Source organism: Bufo gargarizans, chromosome 6, assembly GCF_014858855.1.
Source record: "Bufo gargarizans isolate SCDJY-AF-19 chromosome 6, ASM1485885v1, whole genome shotgun sequence".
Classification (NCBI taxonomy): Eukaryota; Metazoa; Chordata; class Amphibia; order Anura; family Bufonidae; genus Bufo; species Bufo gargarizans.
Genome location: NC_058085.1, coordinates 138,493,348 through 138,515,418, shown reverse-complemented (window position 1 = coordinate 138,515,418; position 22,071 = coordinate 138,493,348). Strand labels below are relative to the sequence as shown.

At 41.2% G+C, this 22,071-nt stretch overlaps 1 protein-coding gene across 1 annotated transcript in view; it reads left to right on the top strand.

Moving 5' to 3' along the window:
• The first annotated feature begins 2,786 nt into the window (after positions 1 to 2,786).
• The window catches only part of KCNH6 (potassium voltage-gated channel subfamily H member 6), a 269,607-nt gene continuing 250,322 nt past the window's right edge, over positions 2,787 to 22,071 (top strand). The window contains exon 1 of the mRNA XM_044296338.1: positions 2,787 to 2,891. Within this exon, the coding sequence (XP_044152273.1) occupies positions 2,816 to 2,891 (76 nt within the window). The 5' untranslated portion in view covers positions 2,787 to 2,815. The remainder of the gene's footprint in view (positions 2,892 to 22,071) is intronic.

The window sequence follows — 22,071 nt, the reverse complement described above, 5'->3', positions numbered from 1 at the left end:
TTTCACATATACTGATGCTGCAAGGCCAGAAAAATAGTGGAATCTGGCAAAAAAGTGTGTTTTTAAAAATCAACAAATTTATGGCTGTATTTCTAGCTTAAATTGCACACTTACTAATACAGATGTTGTATATTGCCAAAAAGTGTTGTTTTTTTTTGGTAACAGAGTATGAAAGCTGTATATATTAAACTTGAATTTAACACTTGCAGATCTAGAAAATAGTGTTTTTTGGCAAAAAATTGTGTTTTTAAAAACCCAGAAAATTATGGCTGTATTTCTAGCTTAAATTGCACACTGACTAATCCTGTAAATGCACCAGATGTTGTAAATTGCCAAAAAAAATTGTGATTTTTTTTTTACAAACAGATTATTTGTGCTGTTTGTAAAGCTTGGATTTCAATGTCCCAAAAGCTCAGATGCAGTGCTGGTGCACTGAGCTTGCATAAAATGGCCGCCGCCACCTCCCAACTAACTGACTTATAAAAGTATTTTTTTTCGGTCACTGGGCTCAGGGCAGGATAAAAAAAATGTGCCCTGCACCCACAAAACACAATGTATGTAGATCGCTGAGTTAGATTCTGATTTCGAGCAAAGAGTCTCTCCTATTCTCTCCCTGAAATCACCAGCAGCATCCTATCCCTACACTAAGCACAGCAGAGTGACGTGCAGCGCTACGTGACTCCAGCTTATATAGAGGCTGGGTCACATGCTGCACTGACCAATCACAGCCATGCCATTAGTAGGCATGGCTGTGATGGCTTCTAAGGGCACAGAGTTAAACGCTTGTCGATTGGATGCTCTGCAGCCTTTCAAAAAGCGGCAAGAAAGCGGCAAACACTGAACCCGAACTTTTACTGAAATGTTCGGGTTCAGGTCCGGGGGTCCAAAAATCTTAAAGTTCGGTACGAACCCGAACTTTACAGTTCGGGTTCGCTCAACCCTAAACAGCTCCTCTTATTATAGATGAAATCCTATGTTATAAGAAAAAAAAAATCATTTACAAACTATTGTAATTGTAAGCACAAAAACCCATTAGTAAAATATTGGGGGCACATTTATCAAGCTCTCCTGTTTTTAGGTGTATTTCATTTGGTTGTCTTTCTTTTTGCCAAGTATTTATTAAAACTTGCACAGCACTTCATGAATTAGACTACATGTATTGCTAGTAGTCATCTCTGGTGGTTCTTTTTCAGTTAGACTGGTTCATTGTCACTAAGGGTGGGTTCACTCTAGTGTTAGGCATTCCGTTATGGCTTTCCGTTTTAACATCGTTATAACAGAAAATAACGGAATCCATAAGACGAAAGGACGGATCCGTTCTTCTGCCCATAGACTTGTATTATGACAGAATGCAAAACGGAAGACTTTAAAAGGCATTCCGTTTGCCTTCCGTCCTAAAAGAAGTTTAAGGGAATCAAAATGGATCCGTCTGGGTCCCGACTCCTATTATGCAAGACGGAAAACAAAGTCCTGTCGACAGAACCTTATTTTCAGTCTTGCATAACGGGACCCAGATGGATCCGTCATGCTTTCCCATAGACTTCTTTTAGGACGGAAAGCAAACGGAATGCCTTTTAAAGGCTTCCGTTTTGCATTCTGTCATAATACAAGTCTATGGGCAGAAGAACGGATCCGTCCTTCCGTCTTATGGATTCCGTTATTTTCCATTATAACCATGTTATAACGGAAAGCCATAACGGAATCCCTAGCGCTAGTGTGAACCCACCCTTAGACTGGTCTCATTTATTTGCGCATGAAAAAAGTCACATCTGTGCAGAGAAAAGTCACATGTCTCCCGGAAAGTGTGACTTTTAATGCAACTCACTACTCAGAACAGATTTAGAAATGTACACCGGTCCTGGAATGGAGTAGAAGTTAGGACTGTTTTGTGACAAATTCAAGAGCAAAAAAAAAAAAAGGCGCACCTACATAAATAGGTCGGAAAAAAAGTTTCTAAAGTTAGAAAACTTCCGCATTAGTCTAAAAAATCTAAATAGGTGAATGAGACACAAAAGCCTCCAAGACTCTAAGTCTAAAACTGCATTTTTTTGCACTAAAACAGGCACAAACTCTTTACTAAATGTGTCCTATTGTATCCATCTGACTGGGCATCTATGGATACAAGTCAGGGTAGTGGGATACAGTGTAAAATACTAGAAAGACAATGATAATAATGATATTCAGAAGCTATGGTAGAAGCTAACTGTAGCTCCTAGGTACTACTATGTGCATCCTGCCAGCAGCTGATCGCCTCCTTCCACGGCAGGCTTCTGTAGGTACAAGGAGTAGATCTGCCCAGCAACTAAAGAGTGAACAGAAGGGATTTCCTTCCGAAGTGTCTTCCAGACGCGGAGAATAGGACCGTGGATTTCATGGCGAGGGGCCCCGCTCCCGCCCCGGGGCGGATTAGGAGCGGCACTCAGCACCAGGGAGGAGGACAGCTCCCGCTCCCCGGCCACTCGCTTGCCTCCGGCCGGGGATGCACCTGCGATCGCTGACCTCGCCCGGCTCCATTTCCTCCTGCTGCTGACAGCTCCAGTCCCCTGGCACATGTGTGGTTTGGAGGAGCTGGTGGGGGGAGAGTACAGGGCTCTGTGCACTTGCTCTTTCCATCACTGCAAATCCCTAATCCTCCCATCATCGCTGGTAGGAATCACTGGAGTCACTGGTTTATGCTTCCAGAAAGGGGTTAAACTGAAGCAAGATGTCATTGCCATAACGATCGCATCAGTGCACTGGTAGAAGACGCAGGGGTCCTCTGGGGAGACTGGGAACTTTCTGCTGGGCTTTCTGAGAGGAGACTCCTGATCTCAAGATGCCGGTGAGGAGGGGGCACGTCGCCCCCCAAAATACCTACCTGGACACCATCATCAGGAAGTTTGAAGGACAGAGTAAGTACTTTTCAGAAACCTTCTATCGATGGGTAATGTGAATGAGACTCCAACAAAACAAGCGATTAGTAAACGCAGGGGCATAGTCACCACAGCAGACAGATGCTGCACCAGCACACAGGGGGGCACAGGCTGGCACCATGATGCCTGCCTCTGGTTACATGCCTTTTTCATCAGTCTCAGCACAAGGATCTTGCATGGCCAGGACTTTAGTAGTGATGGTCCTGAGATCTCATCACTTCCAAGCCTAGGGGTCAGTAATGTGTGCTGGCCTGAGGCATCACATGAGGAATCAACTTCATGGTGCTAAATACATGAAAAGTCTCATCTAGTGTTACCCTGAGAGAAGCTAGCTGTGCAGACATCAGCATCCTGCCATCACAATAATATACCCCAACCATTATCTGTCCTCGTCTAAGTCCATGTCAGTCCTGGGAGAGACATCTGATTTGTAAAAGCCATCAATACCTAAATAAAACTTATATTGTAACCTATGCTATTATACAGGTATTGGTTCTGATGACGCAGAACCCCCGAAACCTTGTTTGAGGCTACAGCACATTTTAAAGAAATACATTAGCAGTAAGAAAGTGTCCCTTTGCCACCTTAGAATAGAAAAGCCAGTGGGGACCAGTGGTGATCTTGCAGGGTGGTGGTAGTGATGGATATACACCAGCAATCATCTCCACAGAACCATCTCCTGCTGGTGCCACCTAAATATATTTACTTACTTTGCCAAGCAAGGACTGGGTTGGCTTAAAGGCTACCTACACCTTCAGAGCAATTTTTTATGATTGTATTTTACTCATTTTGGTCTAAAAGTCATTTTTTCAATTGTTCTTTATTAACATTTTTCAACTGTTTCTGTTCTATAGCCTTCAGTTTTAGAATATCTGCAGACTGTCTTGCCTTCTGCTTTATACTGAACCATCGGAGAACTGCTCTGTAGGCTCAGTCTGTAGTCCTTATGTTTGAACTCCTGAAAGCTCATAAACACTCATTAGAGCTAAACTCAAACTGATAAGAATATGGGTTAAAGGCTATGAACTCCTTCGGGGGAAATTTTTTAAAATATTGCATTCTACTAATTTTTTCACTTGGCTTTTATTAAAAAATGTCATCTTTTTTCTTTGTACAAAGATGTCAGTCTCTGTCTATTTGCAGACTAGCAGGCTTCCTATTCTCAGTGAGTCCCATCAGATAGAATCCCTCACAGCTTATCTCTGAATTCCTGACAGCTCATAATCAGTTACTTATCAGTTTGATAATTTTGCTATAATGAGTGTTTATGAGGTCAGAAGATTAGAAATAAGAGCTACCCATGAGCCATCATGTGATGGGACTCGATGTAAACAGCAAGAGACAATCTGCAAATGTAACCCCTGTGTAAAAAAATGCCACAAATAATTAATAAAGACCAAATGAAAAAAATATGTTTGTTTATTTTAGCCCAAAGTGAGTAAAATTAAATCATAATCAATTTTTTTTTTCCAAAGGTGTCCATAGCCTTTAAATGTGAATAAGTGTTTATGAGCTGCCAGAAGTTCAGATATAAGGGCTGCATTGAGGCTCGGACTGGCCCACAGGGGTACAGGTGAACCCCCCGGTGGGCCCCTAGTCTCCCACCCCCTGCACAAGTGGCTCATAACACAGTACACTTACCGCACTACATACATATATTCCATGTACAGCACCTCAACCAGCCAATGTTCATATAAAACTTGATAGATTATTAAAGAAACTCCCCAGTTTATTATTATAGACCCGATCAGAGCTGAGATGTCTTCTAGGTACAGAGGAAAGCTACCAGTGTCCTATTTCAATATTTGAATCATATTTGAATATATCCGTATGGTGAGCCCCCAAAATACATTTTACCGGTGGGCCCTAGGCCCCACACTGGAGGCATATATACTGAAACTGAAGGCTGTAGAACAAAAACTGTAAAAAAATTAATAACCAAATAAAAAAAGATTTTTAGCCAAAAATGACTAAATTAAAATGACAAATAATTCCCCTGGAGGTGATCATACATAGCCTTTAAACTGTTGTTGTGAAAGACTCACTTATAAATAATGACAATACAAATTCCCATTTTCAATATAATTTCCCTTTAAGCTGTGTGCCTATTAAACCATTTTTATCTAACCTGGATCGGGGAGCTATATACAGTTATATTCACTGCGGCACAATATGGGAATTAAATAATTCAACTTTTTAATACTAGTTCGGTGTCTGCCTCATGACCATTCATGATATGCATGTACAACACCAGGGTTTATAGCATTTCTTACACAGTACAGGGTATGAATGATATAGGAGAAAAGCTGAAGGGGCCAATTCACTTTTCTTACTACTAAAGCGCCTTTGTTCCCGGGATTGGTGGTGGACCTTAAAGGGGTTTTCCCATCTCACCAGTTCAGGTCTGAACTTCCTGTTTCTTTTAAGGGGGACTCCTTCTGTCCTGATTAACAGCACAGGCAAGCGCTGCTCTGATTGAATGTGCGTTCCCGATACTGTTAATGAAGTATTTTCCTTAGATACGTCAGCCCTAGCTCATGCATCTATAGCTGGTCTCTGGTCTACTATGCATGCCCTGGAGCTGTTCTACAGATTCTACAGGGTCTGATACGAAGTGGCTGGGATGGGAGCTGCCACCAATGACCCCCATTGAAGGTTGTGATGATTGCTGGAGCACCCCAGTACCATTAATGCTCTTCCAGACCCAGTGGTTGATCTGTCAATGCAGCAGTGCCTAGTACTGCATCATGCCACGAGTCAGACACCCCATCAGACATACATTAATAACCTATCCTAAGGACAGACCATAAATGAGAACTTTAAATGGAAACATCATTTCTAGAAATGTATAGGGAAACTGCTGTACCCTAATATATTAGTAATACAAGTGACCTTGGCATGGGGTTAGAGTGCCCCCGCAAGCTGAGATCTCACCGAACCACCAAATACACAATCATATATAATTGACCTACACTTATTCAAGGCATCGATAATGAGCAATTAATCAGCAATCTCACAAATCAGCCAATGGAACCAAGTCTAAGAACAAGTGATTTTAAAGGGTTAAAGAAAATGTGTCATCAGAAAATGGCCTATTGTTAAAATCACATTTTTATGTGAAACATATTTATTTAGAATCTTTGGCGATTTTTTTTCCCCCCCTGTATCTGTCTATCTACTACTAAAAAAATTAATAAAAAATAAATCAAATAAAACTGTTTAGAATCCTGACATTTTCACACTGGCCACTAGGCGTAAAATATGTGATTTTCTTCTCTTTTGAGAGAAGCTACATGGGCCATAGGCACAATGGACAGGAGATGAGTTCTATGAGAGACTTTTCTAGGCATGTGGTGTGACCTGTGCAGAGGTCAGGAGGGAGCTGATAAGCTGTGATATCACTTATTGTGAATGGTAGATTCGTGTTATTTATACAGAGGTGTTACTTGTCATTGTAATTCTCTCTGTAGTGATAATGATAATAGCTACTGAAAAGTTACTGATATAGAAACAGGAAATTGTAAACTGTTATTAAGCCTGTGTGTATTAGTAGCCTGTGTGAAAATTGCAGGACTATATACATTTTTTTAAATATAGATAGTGACATGGCAAAATAAAAAATAATTCATCAAAAATTATTTTTAAAAAAAGAACACTAATAAAAGCATTTAATAATAATATTTAACATACAAACATTATGTAATCCCTTCAGGACGCTGCCATTTTTCACCTTAAGGACAAGGCTGTTTTTTTTTAAATTTGACATTTGTCACTTTATGTGGTAATAACTTTGGAACGCTTTAACTTTTCCAAGCCATTCTGAGATTGTTTTCTCATGACACATTGTACTTCATGATACTGGTAAATTTCAGTCAATATTTTTCATTTTTATTTTAAAAAATCCCAAATTTACCCCAAAATTTGAAAATTCACAACTTTCCAAATTTCTATTTCTGATACCTCATATAATAGTTATTACTTTACATTTCCCATATGTCAAATTTATGTTTGGATCATTTTGTGAATGCAATTTTATTTTTTGGGGACGTTAGAAGGCTTCGAAGTTTAGAAGCATCTCTTTTCCAAAACCCACTTTTTTAAGGACCAGTTCAGTTATGAAGTCACTGTGGGGCTTACATAATAGAAACCACCTATAAATGACCCCATTTTAGAAATTACACCCCTCAAGGTATTCAAAACTGATTTTACAAACTTTATTAATCCTTTAGGTGTTCAACAAGAATTAAAGGAAAATGTAGATGAAATTTCAGAATTTCATTTTTTGGGCAGATTTTCTATTTTAATCCATTTTTTTCCCAGTAACAAAGCAAGGGTTAACAGCCAAACAAAAATCAATATTTATTACCCTGATTCTGTAGTTTACAGAAACACCCCATTTGTGATTGTAAACTGCTGTATGGGCACACAGCAGGGCACAGAAAGAAAGGAGTGCCATGTGGTTTTTGGTGGGCAGATTTCACTGGGATAATTTTAAGTTGACCCCAAAAGTTGACCCAAAAAAATTGACCCCATTTTGGAAACTACGGAAAAGGGTGGCAGTTTTGTTAATACAATTTTAGGGTACACATGATTTTTGGTTGCTATATGTTACACTTTTTGTGAGGCAGGGTAACCAAAAATAGCTGTTTTGGCACCGGTTTTATTTTTTGTTTCTTACAATGTTCATCTGACAGGCTAGATCATGTGCTATTTTTATAGAGCAGGTTGTTACATAAGCGACAATACCAAATAAGCCAACTTTTTGGGTTGTTTCAGTTTTACATAATAAAGTATTTTTGAAAAAAAATATTTTTTAGTGCCTCCATATTCTGAAAGCCATAGTTTTTATTTTTTGGGTGACTGTCTTATGTAGGGGCTCATTTTTGGGGGGATGAGATGACAGTTTGATTGGTACTATTTTGGGGTGAATATACATTTTTGATCGCTTGTTATTACACTTTCTGTGATGTAAGGTGACAAAAAATAGCTCTTCTACACAGTTTTTATTTTTTACGGTGTTTACCTGAGGGGTTAGGTCATGTGATATTTTTATACAGCAGGTTGTTACGGACGCAGCGATACATAATATGTATACTTTTATTAATTTAAGTTTTACACAATAAAAGCTTTTTTGAAACCAAAAAATCATTTCAATGGGACTTTGGAGAATACTCAATGTATGAGATGAAACAACCTCTTTAAAGACAGCAGGATTCCTGACTGTAAAAGCTGTATGTATCTAGGCAGGAGAACAAGAAGCTTCTTGCTTCAAGATGTTTAGATGATTCCTTGAAAGAAAACAACATAAACACTTATGTCATGAATAAAACCCTTGTTTGACTGTTGATCTAATCTAATCATCACTTGTAGTCAAGAAGGATGTTTTCCTCCTTTATGGCAGATTGGCTTGTGCTTTATGTTAGGTTTTACCTTCTCAATGGGGTTGATCAAAAGTTCTAGGATTTACCTCCCCTCCTCGTCTTCCCATTTATGTTATCTTCCCTCCTCTGTTTGAAATTAACTAAAAACTATGTTACACACTTCATTATATTTCTATGTTCTGCTCCCGAATGTAATTCTATGGACTTGCACATTTCAGCAGATATCCACATGTGCATTATGCTTTTCAGCACAAGCAGTATGCCACACCCTGAAATCTGTCAAAGTAATTTATTGTCCCCACACTTCACATATAAGAAGTATTGTCACAGTTTTGTCAATCTGTGGCTGATAATTAAACTCCACAAATTAAAGCGGTGGCAGTAGAATCTCATTTAGTCGAGAACATCAAGCTCTGGTTTGTTTGCCAAGCTCTACCTTCCATCTCCCACTGGTGCCCTGGGGCTTACAATCTTGTCTGGACACCTCACAAATTATTCAGCAAGTTTGGGTGAGATGCTTGCAGAAGATATGAAGAAAAGTATCTGATTTATGGGAGATGTCCTCGTCGACAGAAAGATTGATACTGAGTGCTACAGTTTTATGGAAAAAGGACTGTGTAAGGATTGTGATGATGTGATTGTGGGTAGGGAAAGAATTCACAGAGATAAAAATATCACTGGTATTAAAGCACTTTTTGTACAAGGTATTATATGACATATACATCACATCACTCACTCATCACACTGTTCATGCTTCACATCAGTCATTCTTTCCTCACACTTATGCATTTGAAAAGTCAACAACTCATTTGTAATGGTAACTAAATTAAAGGGACTGTTCAGTATTGTTTGCAAGAAAGAAACTTGTAAAATGTAAATGGACACTGTAACTTCCTGTACTCTCAACAATCTTTGCACAAATCAATAGTGCAGGTGAATGTAAGAAACTTTATAATATACCCTATCTGAGAAATGCATTTTTCTCCCTCTAGCAGCTCACTCCTCCTAAACCCTCCCCTCTTCTCTGGGCCGCATGAGTCTGTATTTATCTCACTACAGCTCACTCCTCCTTATCCTTCCCTTCTCCATAGACTTCTATGGGCAGCATGTAATCTGATACATCAGTTAGCGGAGAATGTTAGTGTAGGAAGGGGAGAAAGAGACACTTTTCTCTGATAAGATACAGTGCTGTGAAAAATCATTTGCCCTCACCTGCTTTCTTCTATTTTTGAAAATTTATAACATGGAAATGTTTAAGATCATCCATTGAATTTTTATATACGATAAAGACAATATAAGTAATCACAAAGTGCAGCTGATTTTTTGAAAATTAAAGAATTAACAAAAACCTGTATCACCAATGTGAAAACGTAATTGCACCTATAAACTTAAAGGATAACATATTTTCATCAAAAAATCTATTTTACCATATGTTACTGCTGCAGCAGCATTATGTATAAAGCAATCTTTCGTTTCTTCACTTACCACTGTTTTCCTTGAGTTTTCCCCTTAGTTATGGCTGTTTTTAATCGTACATTATGAGGATCTTCACAAGATGGCTTCTCTGCCAGTTCTCTAAGGCCAAAACTGCCTTCCCTCACTTCACATACACACTTGCTGGAGCCAGCAGCTTCCTGACAGCCAATCAGATTGGATTACTGAGAGACACGCCTCCTCACTCTGAAGCCTAATGCAGGCATGCAGTGTGAAGGACCGCCCCTCCGTCTGCCTAGCCAGAGACAGATGAGCCATAGCAACGATCTTTTAAGGGAGCAGTGGAAAGGGACAGGGGACATTAATGAAAGCTGTTATTATAAGGTAATTACAGATCTTTTAGCAATCATTGACAGACTAACTCAGGTATACAGGCCTAGCTCTAATAAACTAGTAAATAAAAGAAAATATGACAGTTATCCTTTAATAACTGGTTTTACCACCCTTGGCAGTAACAATCAAACACTTGTGATGAGTCTTTTACATCGCTGGGAAGGAGTTTTAGCTCACTCATCTTTGCAGAATTGTTTTAATTTGGATATTCTGGAGGGTTTTTGAGCAAGAGCTGCCCGTTTAAGGTCCGAACCCACTGGATAGGTGATCAGTATCTGATCGGTGGGGGTCCAACACGCAGAACCCCCACAGATCAACTGTTTGAGAAGGCAGCAGCACTCCTTTGAGCACTGCAGCCTTCTTGAAGCTTACCAATCACAGCGCTGTACATTGTATAGCAGCTGTGCTTGGTATCATAGTAACATAGTAACATAGTACATAAGGCCGAAAAAAGACATTTGTCCATCCAGTTCGGCCTGTTATCCCGCAAGTTGATCCAGAGGAAGACCCCTCTCTAGTAGCTATAGCCTGTAATATTATTAAGCTCCAGACATACGTCCATGGCCCTCTTGAATTCCTTTATTGTACTCACCATCACCACCTCCTCAGGCAGAGAGTTCCATATTCTCACTGCTCTTACCGTAAAGAATCCTTTTCTATGTTTGTGTACAAACCTTCTTTCCTCCAGACGCAGAGGATGTCCCCTCGTCACAGTCACAGTCCTGGGGATAAATAGCTGATGGGATAGATCTCTGTACTGACCCTTGATATATTTATACATATTAATTAGATCTCCCCTCAGTCGTCTTTTTTCTAAAGTGAATAACCCTAATTTTGATAATCTTTCAGGGTACTGTAGTTGCCCCATTCCAGTTATTACTTTAGTTGCCCTCCTCTGGACCTTCTCCAGCTCTGCTATGTCTCCCTTGTTTACAGGAGCCCAGAACTGTACACAGTACTCCATGTGTGGTCTGACTAGCGATTTGTAAAGTGGTAGGACTATGTTCTTATCACGGGAATCTATGCCCCTTCTGATGCAACCCATTATCTTGTTGGCCTTGGCAGCAGCTGCCTGACACTGGTTTTTGCAGCTTAGTTTGCTGTTTATTAAAATCCCTAGATCCTTTTCCATGTCAGTGTTACCGAGTGTTTTACCATTTAGTATGTACGGTTGACTTGCATTGTATCGCTCGATGGGGCTGAGCTGCACCTAGGCCATGTGATTGATGAACGTGTCGTCACTGGACTAGAAGTAGCTCAGAGAAGACTGGTGCCTTCTCAAACAGCTGATCGGCGGAGGTCTCCGGTGTCTGACCCCCACCAATAAGATACTGATGACCTATGCTCTGGATCATTGTCCATAACCAGTGTCGGACTGAAGTTCCTTGGGCCCACCAGAGGCAAAGATTCTGAGGGCCCACCCTCTGTGTATATAGGACCTTAAGGGCCCTCTTTTTTTTAGGGGGTCTATTATTGTCAGAGCTTGAGCCCCCGGAGGATCCTCTGGTACTCTGGTGGGCCAGTCTGACCCTGTCCATAACCCAACTGCACTTAAAGAGAGTCTTTCACCTAAAATTACCATTATACACCACAAACATCATGATATCCATTACATTCCCCATATTATAATCTTACCTTTCATATTGCTGTCCGTCGCCTATTCTCTCTTAAAAACGCTTTTATTCCATATGCTAATTAGGTTCTGAAGGTGCCCAGGGGCGGCGTTTATGCGGCTGGTGCCCAGGCTCCACGGCGCTGTTCAAATCAAATGCCTCCCCTTTCACCCCTTTAGCCCGCCCTCGGTTCTTCAGATACCATCCTCCAGTCAATGACAAATCCGGCGCCTGCGCCTGCGCACTCCATTACCCACTAGGGCAGAGGCAGCAGAGCGTTTAATGCGCATGCACCGGCCCGTACATCCCGATATTTTGGCAGTTTACTTCCGCCGGCTAGATCAGGATGTACGGGCCGGCGCATGCGCATTAAACGCTCTGCTGCCTCTGCCCTAGTGGGTAATGGAGTGCGCAGGCGCCAGATTTGTCATTAACTGGAGGATGGTATCTGAAGAACTGAGGGCGGGCCAGAGGGGTGAAAGGGGAGGGGTTTGATTTGAACAGCGCCGTGGAGCCTGGGCACCGGCCGCATAAACGCCGCCCCTGGGCACCTTCAGAACCTAATTAGCATATGGAATAAAAGCGTTTTTAAGAGAGAATAGGCGACGGACAGCAATATGAAAGGTAAGATTATAATATGGAGAATGTAATGGATATCATGATGTTTGTGGTGTATAATGGTCATTTTAGGTGAAAGACTCCCTTTAAGCTTTAAGTAACAAACGGACAGGCAGACATTATCCGTCATCAGAGCAGAATTCATGGTTCCATCAAATAGGACTAGTTGTTCAGGTCGTACAACAGCAAAGGAACGCCAGACCCCATCTATCTGACATTTATGTCCTATTCTAGAAATATCCCAGAAATGTTGAGAGAGGACAACCCCTTTCATTTTTTAATACAGTGGTCCCTCCATTTATAATATGATTAGTTCCATGATGACCTAAGTATAGTATCATGACCATAATTAGTAATTCATTCTGAAGCACCAAAATAAGTAAAATGAAGATTAAAGGCAAGCAGATAATTAATACAGCTAAAGCAAGTCCTTACATCTAAATGAAAGATCAGGAAGCTGCACAGTATATCACTTTCTATGTTGAGGATAGGAGCGTCTGCCATAGAGTGACAGCCAATCAGTGCTGGATCTTCTGAACAAACACATGCGTTTATATAAATATATTCTGCCATTGTGATAACTGGCCTCAACAGTAAGTGCGGTGCATCATCAGAAATCATCAGAATGCATATATGAAGAGGTCTGTGGCCACAGGACATCTACAATTACAATGATTTTGCTCAGCAGCTATTCTGTATTATATCAGATGAAGTGATCTGCACAGAGGGGTGACTGAGAAATGCCGCTATATAGTTTCTTAGATATACAGTACTTCTACTGCTGAGGAACTGTCTGATGATTCATAATCAGTCAGCCAACAATTCTTCACCCTCCTCCAGTCATAAATAGGGATAAGCGAATCCGAGTTCGAGAAACGTTTTTTTACAGTACAAAACCAGCAATAACTTCGGCTCATCGGAGCCAATACATTCTAATACTGTACGGCGCTCCTGCTCCGTACAGTATTTGAACAAAGTTTTATGCTAATCAACTTAGGATGTTTCATCCGAACTTGATTCACTCATCCCTAGTCATAAAGTGATGGGATTGCTAGATTACATTGCTGTTGTCTCTCACACGACATTGTCTGAATTCTCCATTTGTGGAATGTGAAGTCTGGAGTATATGATATGTTTATGCATTAGGCAATATAGGTAACCTGCATGGAGTGTGCCTGAACCTTAAAGGGGTTGTCCACTTTCCACTATTGATGACCTATCCTCAGGATAGGTCATCAATATCAGATCGTCGGGGTCTAACTCCTGGCACCCCCCCCCCCCCCCCATCCTCGCCGATCAGCTGCGCTGCCTTCTCTGCTCTGTTTACCTGCTCGCAGTGGTGAACAGGTGTAATTACAAGTATGGCGTCTCCATTCACTTCTGTGGGACGGCTCTGTCTGTTCAAGTTAACACTACAGAGCCAACCCATAGAAGTGAATGGAAACACCATACTTGTAATCACACTGCTCAGCACTGCAATTGCTGCGGCGAGCAGGTAAACAGAGCAGAGAAGGCAGCGATTCAAACAGCTGATTGGCGGGGGTGCCGGAAATCGGACCTCCGCCGATCTGATGTTGACCTATCCTGAGGATAGGTCATCAATAGTGAAAAACGGACAACCCTTAGGGATCATCCCGATAAGACAATACCTCCCCATAGCCCCTGTTACATGAAAGGCGCCATTTATCTGAATGGCTAGCAAATTACGGCTACTTCAGGGTATATTTATGACCCGTAAGATCAGCTGTAGGCCAGGGTTTGTCCAAAGCCAGACCCATCAGCTGATTACGGGGCTGGATTCATTATAAAAAGAGGCTGATGAGCCAACCCCTTTAAAGGGCACAGAAATGTGAACCCATATGAGATATTACTAGCATGTACACTGGTGCAGCCACTATAGGTTCTCTTCTGAAAACACATATCCACAAAGCTTAAAAACCTAGATATTCACACTGGGTAAATGCGCTGTGGACATGCTGACTTTCTTTCCCATTGACCAGATGACACTGATAACTGACAGGCTGGTGTGTAACTGGAGATAGATATAACATAGTTGTCAGACAGAAAAATGATGGTATTTATTGAAAAAAAGTACAGTATAGTGTTTATTGTAGAGGGAGATAAGTGGCTGGCGGTAGACCTCTGTAGAGATGAGCTGCACTGGAATGGAGTCCTATTAACACTAACCTACTAGATGCAATATCCTCCTTTGATCTGTCCCTGAAACCCAGATCTAGGGCCAAAAAGTGTGGATCCATGGAGCCAGTGTGATCCCTCAAAATTGGAAAGGACATGCATTTTTACATTCTGGTGTGATTCCCTTCAGTCCTCAACAGCACTCCAGGGGTCCGGTAAGTGGACGGTACATCGTCCGCTCGGTTATTGTTGTCCAACTGTTGCAAAACTAAAAATTCAGAGAAATGGCTGAATCCTCATCGTAGTGCTTGTGAATGAACTAAAATAATAATCATTATTATTATAATAAATAATTAAAATGATTAATATAAAAGGAATAACATAAAATGAATAATAAACTCACAATACTACCAACAACTTGAAAGATGTGGGACAATTCTTTAAAGTGGACCTGACATCTGACGTCTGTCTAGGCTACTTTCACACTCGCGTTATTCTTTTCCGGCACTGAGTTCCATCCTAGGGGCTCTATACCAGAAAATAAGGTTGATCCTATGGCATTCTGAATGGAGAGTAATAAGTTCAGTTTGCATCAGGATGTCTTCAGTTCAGTCGTTTTGACTTTTCAGGACAGAGATAATATTGCAGCATGCTACGGTTTTATCTCCGACCAAAAATCTGGAACACTTGGAATGTATTAGTGCCGGATCCGACAATCAAAATACCGCAATGCGCAGACCGAATAAAATGTGGAAAAAAAAATGCTGGATCTGTTTTTCCGGATGACACTTGAAAGACGGATCCGGCATTTCAATGCATTTGTAAGATGGATCAGGATCCTGATCAGTCTTACAAATGCCATCAGTTGGCATACGTTTTGACGGATCCGGCAGGCTGTTCCGGTGTTCAAGTGTGAAAGTAGCCTTAGTTACAACTTGCATTTTCCATGTAATAACACTTCTAGAGCATATTCTCATATAACTCTCTGTTGTGCTGTTCCATTATTATTCCTACTAGAAGTTTATGAACGAATTGCCAAAAGTCTGCAATAGGTCCAACTAGGTGTGTCCCTGCACAGTCTGACATTACCTACACTGATTGGATAGTGACAGACTGAAGTGGTAACACTTAAAGGGACCTTTATTGCAGAAGGCTAGCCATTCATTAATAACACTCCGCAATTGTTATTACATAGAGAATGCAATAATTATTAAACCAGACATGTCGAGGAGGTGACATGTCGGGTGTTCTTTAAGACTGCGTAGCAAGTGCAATGTATGGTGGAGCTTTTAGATAGCAGACTTAATGGTGCACTTCCAAGTCAATCTCTAGAATATAAAATGAAGGCAAACAATTACTGTAGCAACCACAAAAAGCTAAGGCGTGCCGGGCAGGTCAGGAAATCTGTTTGTTCTCTGTAATTACTTTTAGAGTAATTATCTTGCTATATAAATGTATTACAGTAACGAGGTCTGTTGATTGGGATTGATTTTTTCCTACCACTTGGGAAAATATGAACAAAGAATGTATCACTCAGCAGAGAAGTGATAAGGGTGAGCAGGTGCCTGCTGCCTGGTGTCTGACCTTTGTAATAGCTGCTGAGAGCTTGTCTTGCCCAGCTCATTGTCACAAAATGGAACGTGTGAAAAAAATGGTCAAAGGTTGTCTCCAGGGTCATATGGTACTGGGACCAGAGTTTTGGTTCCACTTGTAAAACAGAATTTTCTCCTATAGTGTTTCCCAACCAAGATTAGAGGAAGCCCAATGTTAATAGGAATTTGGTGGAGGGTTCTCTGGTCTTACTTTCACAGTAGGGGTAGTATGATGACCTCAGGTAGCTCAAACACCTTCAGTTATGGTGCATTTAATGCCTTAGTTTTCCAAAATCACAGCAAAATATCTTTGTTTTAACAGACACTCTGGAGAGTCATGGCAAAAACAGCGACATGATCGCTATGTGCGAATTAGAGATGAGCAACTCAACTCGTAAGAATAGATTCAACTCATCCAGCATGGTTCTGCACCTGCAATGGGGTGTCCCTAAAGCTGAGGACACTCCCCTCGTTACTTGATTGTCAGGGCCGGACATCTTGGCTGACCTTGACAATCTCGTGTCTGCTAGGGTTGCCAACCAGATTTTCTCTTTTTTTCTGGACAACTTATCCCAAAATCACGGACAGCCAAAATTGTTTACGGACAAATTGGGAAACCATAAGGAATGGTAAAGGTTACACGGTAATACATGTCTGCGGCTCAATACATGGATAACACCTCATTACCAGCATTTACTGTGAGCCGTAAAATGCTGATAATTAATAATCAAGTCAAGTACCACCAGCCTCATCACGGACACATACTTTTTTTTACACGGGTATAGGAAAAAAAGTCACCTATTTTTATGGACTGTCCAGAAATTTGTGGACGGTTGGCAACCCAGGTCCCTGCACCACTGCTCCAGTGGTGGAAGCAGAGCCTCCGTGCTTGCACCGCTACTAAGAGCAGTGGCGGAGGTGCAAGACTGTCAGGGCCGGCCAAGATGTCAAGTAGTGGGGGGAGCGTTCTCAGCTTCAGGAGATCCCGTTGCTAGTGCAGAACCATGCTCGATAAGACAAATCATTTCATTAATTTATAGTGTGAATAAATCCTAAGGTGATCAAGCAAAGTAGTCAGTATATCTTAGACTGGCCAAACGTTAGGGATTTCAGACGCCCATTTTCCGAAACACTTGTTTCTTGTTCATGGTTGGTCTATGAAGGTTGTTATTGCTATAATTTAAGGTCCTATTAGACAGCACGATTTTGGGCCAATTATTAGGAACAAGGGTTCCCTATAATTGGCTTGCATAATTGAGCAGCCGATCAGTCGATGAATGAGCAAATGCTTGTTCATCGGCTGATGAGCATCTGTCATCAGCATGAAAGATGCTTGATTTTTGTTATATGTGTTCATCCACTGGCGCTCGCACTGCCTGAAGAGCAGCCAGTGTAATACCACCCTTAAGACGACACATCAGACACAGCGATTGATTAATCTCAGCTATGACCTGCCACCTGCTCTGACCTTCCATTGATGGGATGCAAAGCTGTCGCTCAGCACGAACAACGCCTTTTAACTACTGCACCCGAGAAAGGGCTTAGCAAGTCCAGCATGGCAAATCTATTTGTTGGAGAGATATCTGCCTCTGGTCGGCATCTGTCACACTCATTCAAATCATGAACAGGCCACGAATAGCTACAAATAGCTGTAAATTGGTTCAGTATATGGTCACCTTTTGTCAAGGCACAAGGGGGAGCATAAGAAATGAGAAAGTGGGCTCTGCTATGTTTAGACTGTTCGCGGGGCAGAGGACTGGGAGCACACGTCCCTGTCACTTACTGTTGTCAACCAATTAGCAATCAAGGAGCTTCGGCTGTAGGTCCCCCAGTGTGAACAGAGTCTAAGGGCATTTAGACTAAAGTCACCAGTATGCAATTAAAAATGAGCTATTCATGGTAACTGAATTTTATTTTATGTAGGTTAAAGTTGTACAGCCTCGCGAGTGAATCTAGGCTGCTTTAATATCGATTAATTAGTTGTAAAAAATGTAATGTGTAATTAACTGACAATGTTTTATTCTGTATTCCTTGAGGACTAGGGCATGTAATCATATCTTATAATTGTTCTGGGACTGTGTGGTTTACTGTGTCATTTTTATATCATTTTTGCATTTTTTTAATTTATTTTACTTTTGTAAAACTGCTAGAGTTTGCAATGACACCAATAGTTAATTTTTAAATGGAACACGCCATATCTAAGCCATTATAATTGCCAGGTCCAGGACCTGTGGGCCAATCATTCCATTAGGCTAGGTTCACAATATGACAAAGAAGGCTTCTCAAGGCAGATGCATGCACCTTGGCTAGAGGCTGTACAGATGTTGTTTATTCTGAGCATTGGCTTTTCCAGATCTGTGAGGACTGTCAGCAGGTCCATTCTGCTCTAACCACGGGCATCAGGCACTGCGACTACACTGAACTATGTAGACAATTAGGGAGAGACATGTCACTGGGACAGAGCCAGGCGGCCAGAAACCACACGAGAGACAAAGCCTGGGGTGTACCCCTTTAGGGGCCTTATTATGACACTATATAAAACAGAGCCGCATAAGACATAACTGTTGATGGTGTTTCAGCCATGAACAAGGGCATAACTATAATTCATAGGGCTTCATGGGCCACCACCACCTAGTGTAAGAAAATGAAAACAACAGCATAAGTAGCAATAATTAAAGGTATTGTATATTGCCATAATATCAGATACACCACATTATAGAAAAAATCCACCATATTGTTATTTCACACAAAAAAATGACAATACTCTTGCACCTGATTAGGACCTCTAACCTCTGGGCCCCATAGCATGGAATGGCTGTAGATGAATCTAGTTTATATAACTGGTGCACTCTCAGCTGAAGGTAGAGGGTTTTTTCAAAGACATAAGGGTCCATTCACACGTCCGTAAGTGTTTTGCGGATCTGCAAAACACGGACACCTGCAATGTGCGATCCGCAATTTACGGACCGCACATCACAGACACTATAATAGAAAATGCCTTTTCTGGTCCGCAATTGCGGACAAGAATAGGACATGTTCTATTTTATTCAGGAACTAAATTGCGGATCCCGAAAAAACGGATGCGGATCCCGGAAATGCAGATTCGCATCCGTTCAAGCCCTATTGAAAGTGAATGGGTCCGCAAATTGCGGAACGAATGCGGACCCAAATTACGGACGTGTGAATGGACCCTTAATGTGGTTTTTGTTTCGTTTTTTTTAACCTATAGCTTATAGTCGTGCACTTTTAAGTATTCTCATTGCAATGGAGGCAGAAGCTGAAGCACAATAACCCAACAATGGCCAGAACCATTCATTCTTTACACCCATATATTGATATGTTAGGAGTCCCGGCCTACCGTAGATCGCCGCAAGTAGCCTCCATGCTCATGCACAAAGTATAATGTCTATTACATACAAACGTAGCAAAGCATTACTTGGCATTAGCCAGGAATAATCGAGAAAATCCCTGCCCCTGAAAGATGCGGGTGGTCAGTACTGTGATGAATATTTCCATCATTGCATACGATTGTACCTAAACATTCCCTACCTGTGTATGAGATGCATAACTGAGAGTGACAAGCAGGTTGATGAGCGTGATGGCTCTGCCTGGGTCACAGTGACACCAATCACCAGGACAGAGTTATCTGTGTTCACTACTGAATATCTAGGATGATCTGGAACAGGAAAATCCTGCTGGGTATCTGTTTGTAATTTGATCTTCTGAATGGGGACTTAAATCCTCTGCTCCCCCTCCTCCCTCCGCCTCTCATGCAGGCTGTGCTGGTTTAGCAACAGGCTTCCACGGAGAGGAAGGATTTGTATAAAGCGCTAGTTACATCAGTGGCTGGCAGCACAATGGCATCCATGTTGTTGTCTAATATAGGGTGTGCTGACATGACTGTCCTGGACCACCCCTGAAGACCTATGATCACGTACACTGTTAACGCCAACTATATGTTTGACTTAAAGGGGTTGTCTCATCTCAGACATTGATGGCATATCTCTAGAATATGCCATCAATATCAGATAGGTCCGATTCTCCAGAACGGGCTTTCCCCCAGAAGTGAAGGAGAGCACACTGTGCAAGCGTGGTCACCCTCCATTCACTGCTATGGAAGTTCCGAAAATAGCTGAGTGCTTGCGCAACTTTTTTCCAGCAGTCCCATAGTGGTGTGGAGAGGGGGCTGTGCATGCAGGGAACACTTTCCATCCGCCACTATTGAATTTCCGAAAATAGCCAAGCGCACTTGATCTGCTATTTTCGGAACTCCCATAACAGTGAAAGGAGAGAACCCATGTTCTGGAGACAGGAGCGGGTCCCAGAGGTGGGACCTGCACCTATCTGTCTTTGATGGCATACCCTAGCAATATGCCATCAAAATCTGAGGTGGGCCAACCCCTGTAATTGCACTACCATATTCTGGTTCCATATATCATCAGAGTTGTAGGAGCCTAAATATGGCACCCATAGAAGTTTGTGGGCCCATACTGTGTCTCTGTATATATGAAGTGTATCATCTTTCATCAGATTTTAATACTTCTGGGGGAGAATACCTCTTCACTATTCGCAGAGTGACAGAATATGGAGCCAAAGGAACTCTGTATGGCTCTATAATACCTTGTGCATGCAGATCTCTATGGGGTCATGCATGAGAGCTCAACTCATCATTGGGCATTGAATATCCTACCAAATGTTGTGCCCGTTCTTACATCCAGTGACAATATATAATTATCATTACGCTATGTTGCTGACCTAGCGGCGTCCCGAAACTCTGCTACCATAGGGCGACTCTGCCGCCTACAATCATTATTATATACTGTCTTGCAAAGGTCCGACCAGAGAACCCGATATCATTACTGAATATTGAGGACATTTGGAAAATTTTGGTTTGGGAAAACCTCATTCCAAAAAATCACGTCAGAATCAGCCCTCTATTTTACAGAACATCCTGGGGGCTTAAAACTGTGCGCCTTTAAGCATTTGGGCCATTCCTATTATGGGATAATACTAGCGCTAATAATTTATTTATGCCATCTTAATAAACTTTGCTGCTATATTTGTTGATTTGCCAAACTTGCTGCTATAACTAATATATGTCACATTCACTCCAGGTACAAGTGATAGCCACAACACTTTCTATTTTTATTCCCATTAAGGAGTGTGTCTGTCCCTGAAATATTGTACACTTTTTACCTATATTGTATCACTCGTTTTTACTGTTATATTGTCTCACATATTTTAAACCTTATCAATTAAAGTGAATGACCCAGTATCCTAGGTGTGCCCAGTCCTTTTATTTAATTTTCTGTTTTCTATTGGCAGTGGGGTGACACTGCGGGACCGTGAGCACCCTGGTTGGGGGACCAACAATTCTGTGCATCCTACTAACATACTATATCTGTAAAAACTAGCTCTATAAAAATATCACATGAACTAACCCCTCAGGTGAACACCATATATTTTTTTTATAAAGACAGTGCAAAAAAAAACATTTTTTGTCACCTAACATCACATAAAGTGCAACACCAAGCAATCAAAAAGGCGTATGCCCCCAAAATAGCAGCAATCAAACTGTCACCTCATCCTGCAAAAAATGAGACCCTAACTAAGACAATTGGTCAAAAAATAAAAAAGCTATGGCTCTCAGACTCAAAAATGCTATTATTGTGTAAAACAAATAAATAATAAAAAGCATACATATTAGGTATTGCCACGTCTGTAATGATCTGCTCTATAAAAATGTCACATGACCTAACCCCTCAGGTGAACGCTGTAAAAATAAAAAAATAAAAACTGTGCTAAAACAACCAAATTTTTTGGTAACCTTGCCCAATAAAGTGAAATAATGAATAATCAAAAAATCAGTACCCAAAAATGGTACTAATAAAAACGTCAACTCTTCCTGCAAAAAACAAGCCCCTGCACCAGGTGATCGGCATAAAAATAAAAATAAATTGCGTTCAGAAAATGGAGACACAAAAACATTATG